Source organism: Clupea harengus, chromosome 21 (assembly GCF_900700415.2).
Source record: "Clupea harengus chromosome 21, Ch_v2.0.2, whole genome shotgun sequence".
Lineage (NCBI taxonomy): Eukaryota > Metazoa > Chordata > Actinopteri > Clupeiformes > Clupeidae > Clupea > Clupea harengus.
Window position 1 is genome coordinate 23,399,156 of NC_045172.1, and position 5,000 is coordinate 23,404,155.

General features: G+C 44.1%; 1 protein-coding gene across 1 annotated transcript in view; it reads right to left on the reverse strand.

Annotated features, from left to right (window-relative positions):
• The window catches only part of tmem163b (transmembrane protein 163b), a 51,503-nt gene that overhangs the window by 18,795 nt on the left and 27,708 nt on the right, over window positions 1-5,000 (reverse strand). Inside the window, exons 3-4 of the mRNA XM_012837825.3 lie at window positions 4,451-4,494; window positions 2,006-2,097 (exon numbers count right to left, since the gene is read on the reverse strand). Coding sequence (XP_012693279.1) covers window positions 2,006-2,097; window positions 4,451-4,494 — 136 coding nt within the window. The remainder of the gene's footprint in view (window positions 1-2,005; window positions 2,098-4,450; window positions 4,495-5,000) is intronic.

Consider the following 5,000-nt stretch of genomic DNA (forward strand, 5'->3'; position numbering starts at 1 on the left):
TAAGATGGACCGAACGCTGTTGTCCTCCCTCTCTCTCTATCTCTCTCTTTTGCTTTTTCTCTCTATCTATATATCTTTATCTCTCTCTATCTATATATCTGTGTCTCTCTATCTATATATCTTTCTCTCTCTATCTATATATCTTTCTCTCTCTCTATCTATATATCTGTGTCTCTCTGTCTTGCTTTCTATCTCTCTATCTTTAATGTCTCTCTCTCGGCTTTCTCTTTGTATCTATCTCTCTATCTCTCTCTTTTGCTTTCTCTCTCTCTCTATCTATCTGTCTCTCTCTCTGCTTTTTCTCTATCTATCTATCTATCTATCTATCTATCTCTCTCTCTAGCTCTCTTGCTTCCTTTCCCTCTCTCTTTCTCTCCTCCTCCCCCTCTCCCTCTCTATCGCTCTCTGAGTTACCCTGGAACACGTCCGGCTCTGATTTGGTTTTAATCCGGCCCAAGTCTGGCCCAAGTCTGGCCCGGATGCGCCACGCTCACACTGGATCAGGACCGGTTCATCCTCATCCCTCTCCCACTCTGACACACACACACACATAATTGTCTTGCAATCGCTCTCTCTTGCTCACACACATACACACTGTACCATCACTTCATTGCTACCTCTCTCTTCTCTCTGACTCATACACACACACACACACACACACACACACATACACATACTGTACTATCACTTTCTTGTTACCTCTCTCTCTCTCACACACACACACACACACACACACACACTGTACTATCACTTTCTTGTTATCTCTCTCTCTCTCTCACACACACACACACACACACACACACACACACACACACACACACACACAGACACACTGTGTCTGCTGGCTGAGGATGATGATTGATGTTGTGCCGTCCATCATGAAGACGTGTTTACCAAGCGCATCTGTCCTGCACTGGATAAACACAACAGTACCCTCCCCTCTCTTTCCCTCCCTCCACTCCCCTCCCCTCCTCTCTCTATCTTTCCCTCCCTCCACTCCCCTCCCCTCCTCTCTCTATCTTTCCCTCCCTCTCTCCTCTCTCTTTCTCCCTTTCCGTCTGTCTTTCCTTCTCTCCTCTCCCCTCCCGTCTCTTTCTCTCCCTCTGTCTTCTTCTCTCTCCCTCTCTCTTTCTCCCCCAGCCTCTGTTCTTACAGTGGGGCTTAATTAGCGTGCTAACACACCCGCTAAGATCTGGCGCACTGTTGTGATTGGAGCTCCAGAAGTGTGTGATAATTAATGTGAGAACATGGAATTCTGATTAATTAATGCTGTTGTGTTTGCTTTGTGTCCTAGAAGCTAAGAATAAAGGGGTTCCGAGATTTAAAACATTCTAAATTAGTCACTACAATTCACACATGCAGTTTTTGGCATGCAGACCTACGGTATGTGTCTGTTCCATATTGGGTATAGTTTGTTTATATTACTGTCTTTATAACAATGTATATGAGCCATGTTGACAAACACACTGGCTCTTGTGGATTCTATAGGGATTATACATACATAGCTTGGCTCTTGTGTAGGAATGGTGGCGAGCCTTTAAACAGGGAGCACTAAAGCTTGGCTCTTGTGAAGGAATGGTGGCGAGCCTTTAAACAGGGAGCACTGAGAAGCTGATCAGTGCAGAGCAGAGCATGAGGACGAGAGCAGAGACAGGCACAGGCACAGGCACAGGTACAGGTACAGGGACAGGTACAGGGACAGGGACACATATAGGTACAGGGACAGCTTGTGGAGACGAAGTGTGGATCTGGAACTAGCAGAGAGGGTGTGTGGGTGTGGGTGTGGGTGTGGGTGTGTGTGTGTGTGTGTGTGTGAGTGTGTGTGTGTTAATCATACTCACATGTATTCCCTGTGTGCAGTGTGTGTGTGTGTGTGTGTGTGTGTGTGCAGCTTGTGTGTGTGTGTGTGTGTGTGTGTGTGTGTGTGTGTGTGCAGCTTGTGTGTGTGCATGTGTGTGTGTGTGTGCGTGTGTGTGTGTGTGTTTGTGTGTGTAATCGTACTCACATGTACTCCCTGTGTGCTGAGTGCACTGCAGCAGCGTTGCTGTAACGCCACAGAACTATAATGGAGGACAGAACATCCAGCGTCGCATCGAACTGGACAGCAGGAGGGAGGAAGAGAGGAGGGGGGGAGGAGGGAGAGAGAGAGGGGGGAGGGAGAGAGAGGGGGGGGGGAGAGATGAGAAACAATACTCTGACAGTCCTTTACACTGAGATAGCAGACAGTCACTGAAACCTGAAACCAGCCCAAGCACATTGAGTTTGGAGAGTTTGCCATCGAAACCCACAGCTTCTGTAAAACACTGCATACTGCACACTAGCATACTGCATACTGCACACTAGTATACCGCACACTAGCATACTGCACACTAGCATACTGCATACTGCACACTAGCATACTGCACACTAGCATATTGCATACTGCTTACTAGCATACTGCACACTAATATACACATACACACACACACATACAGTGCCCTCCACAATTATTGGCAGTCTTAGTGAATGTGACCAAAACAGGCTATGAAAAAATATGTCTTTGCTGTTTATCCTCTTGGTCTTTCACTCAAAATATTCACAAAAATCTTACCTTTTCATTGAAGTAAAATTATTGAAAGAAACATTTTTTTTTTTACATTAAATAAATATTATTCTCCAAAACAGGTGTGCCACAATTATTGGCACCCCTTAATTTAATGTTTTGAGCAGCCTCCCTTTGTCAAGATAACAGCTCTGAGTCTTCTCCTATAATGCGTGATGAGGTTGGTGAACACATGGCACGGGATCTGAGACCATTCCTACATACAGTATCTCTCCAGATCCTTCAGATTCTTAGGTCAACGCTTGTATACTCGGCTTCAGCTTTTCTGACAGATTTTCTATGGGGTTTAGGTCGGGGGACTGTGATGGCCATGGCAAAACCTTTATTCCGTGGTCGGTGAACAATTTTTGTGTTGATTTTGAGATGTGCTTCGGATCATTGTCCTGCTGGAAGGTCCAACCACGGCCCATTTTAAGCTTCCTAGAGGGGGCTGTTAGGTTTTCATTTAATATCTGCTGGTATTTGATGGAGTCCATGATACCATGTATCCTAACAAGATGTCGAGGGCCTTTGGAAGAAAAACAGCCCCACAACATCAAAGATCCGCCACCATACTTCACATTGGGTATGGGGGTCTCTTCTGTATGGCTATTTTTCTGTCTACGCCAAACCCACCTTTGATGTTTGTTGCCAAAAAGCTTTATTTTGGTCTCATCTGACCATATAACTCGGTCCCATTGAAAGTCTGACTTACATTTGGCAAACTGTAGGCGCTTTAGTTTGTTGTTGTATTGACAGCAGAGGCTTTTTTCTGGCAACCCTCCAAAACAATTTGTGGTGATGGAGGTGGCGTCTGATGGTAGTTCTGGAGATTTTCTGAACCCAAGACTCAATTTACCTCTGCAATTCTCCAGCTGTGATCCTTGGAGATTCTTTTGCCAGTCGAACCATCCTCCTCACGGTGCGTGGGGTCAATTTACAGATAGGTCCTCTTCCAGGCTGATTCCTTACATCTCCTATCGCTTTGAACTTCTTAACTATTGCCCTGATTGTGGAAATGGGTATTTTCAACTGTTAAGATATTTTCTTATATCCTTTTCGGGATTTCTGCAGCTCAACAACTTTTTGTCGCACTTCGACACTGTGTTCTTTTGTCTTTCCCATCTTAAAGAATGACTAAGGGTATTTGGCCTGTGTCACCTCATATTTATACCTGAGTGAAACAGGAAGTCATGGTTGACCACTAAAGAGTTCCTAATCAAACAGGTGAACTTAAAAATGTAAAACATGACTGGTAATATACTTCAGTTAGATTTTAATTATAAGATTTTCTAGGGGTGCCAATAATTGTGGCACCCATGTTTTGGAGAAAAATATTGTATTTAATGTAAAAAAAAAATAATCTTTCAATAATTTTACTTCAATGAAAAGGTAAGATTTTTGTGAATACTTTGAGTAAAAGACTGAGAGGATAAACAGCAAAGACATATTTTTTCATAGCCTGTTTTGGTCACATTCACTAAGGGTGCCAATAATTGTGGAGGGCACTGTATATATATACAGTATATATGTATATAAATATATACACACACAAATCTTGGAAACTAGAGCATTAGAATAAGGGAAATTCAGGTTTTTATATTAAATCGATACTCAGATTTAATGCTTGGCCAACCTTGGCCACCTGGCTCCTATTAAAATCTCATCTCATCTCCACAGATGATAATTACAATTCAGTGTGATTTCAGGCATGTGTGTGCTTGTGTTTGTGTGTGTGTGTGTCGGTTTCTGACCACATCACTCCTGTCTGGCACAGCCTCTTGAGCTGCTCTCAAGGGCTTCATTAATTCAACTATAATATAGAGGAGGAGGAAGAGGAAGATGAGGAGGAAGATGAGGAGTACTTACAGCAAAGCCAAAGGCAGACGCACTGTGTCTCATGACGGAAACAGCTAGAAGAGAAAGAGAAATGAGAGAGAAAGAAATAGGGAATTAGAGGGAAAGGGAGAGATATAGAAATAAGAGAGAGAAAGAGAGAGATTGGCACAGAGAGTGTGAGGGGAGGGGAGAATGAGAGAGGGAGACAGGGAGAGAAAGAGAGAGAGGGAGAGAGAGATTGACACAGAGAGTGTGAGGGGAGGGGAGAATGAGAGAGGGAGACAGGGAGAGAAAGAGAGAGAGGGAGAGAGAGATCAGACAAATCAAAATAGGCCAAATAAACTGTCCAATGGATAATGTCATGGATAATAGCAGATTAGGAATTCTGGTTAGTAGATCACGTGCAGTGCGATATTCTCCACGTTCGCTGGTCCCCGTTGGTCCAGGCTGGTCTGTAGTTGATGGTACTAACCCTAGGTGTCCGTAAACTCTACGCACCCCTAGGTGTCCGTAAACTCTACGAACCCTAGGTGTCCGTAAACTCTACGAACCCCTAGGTGTCCGTAAACTCTACGCACCC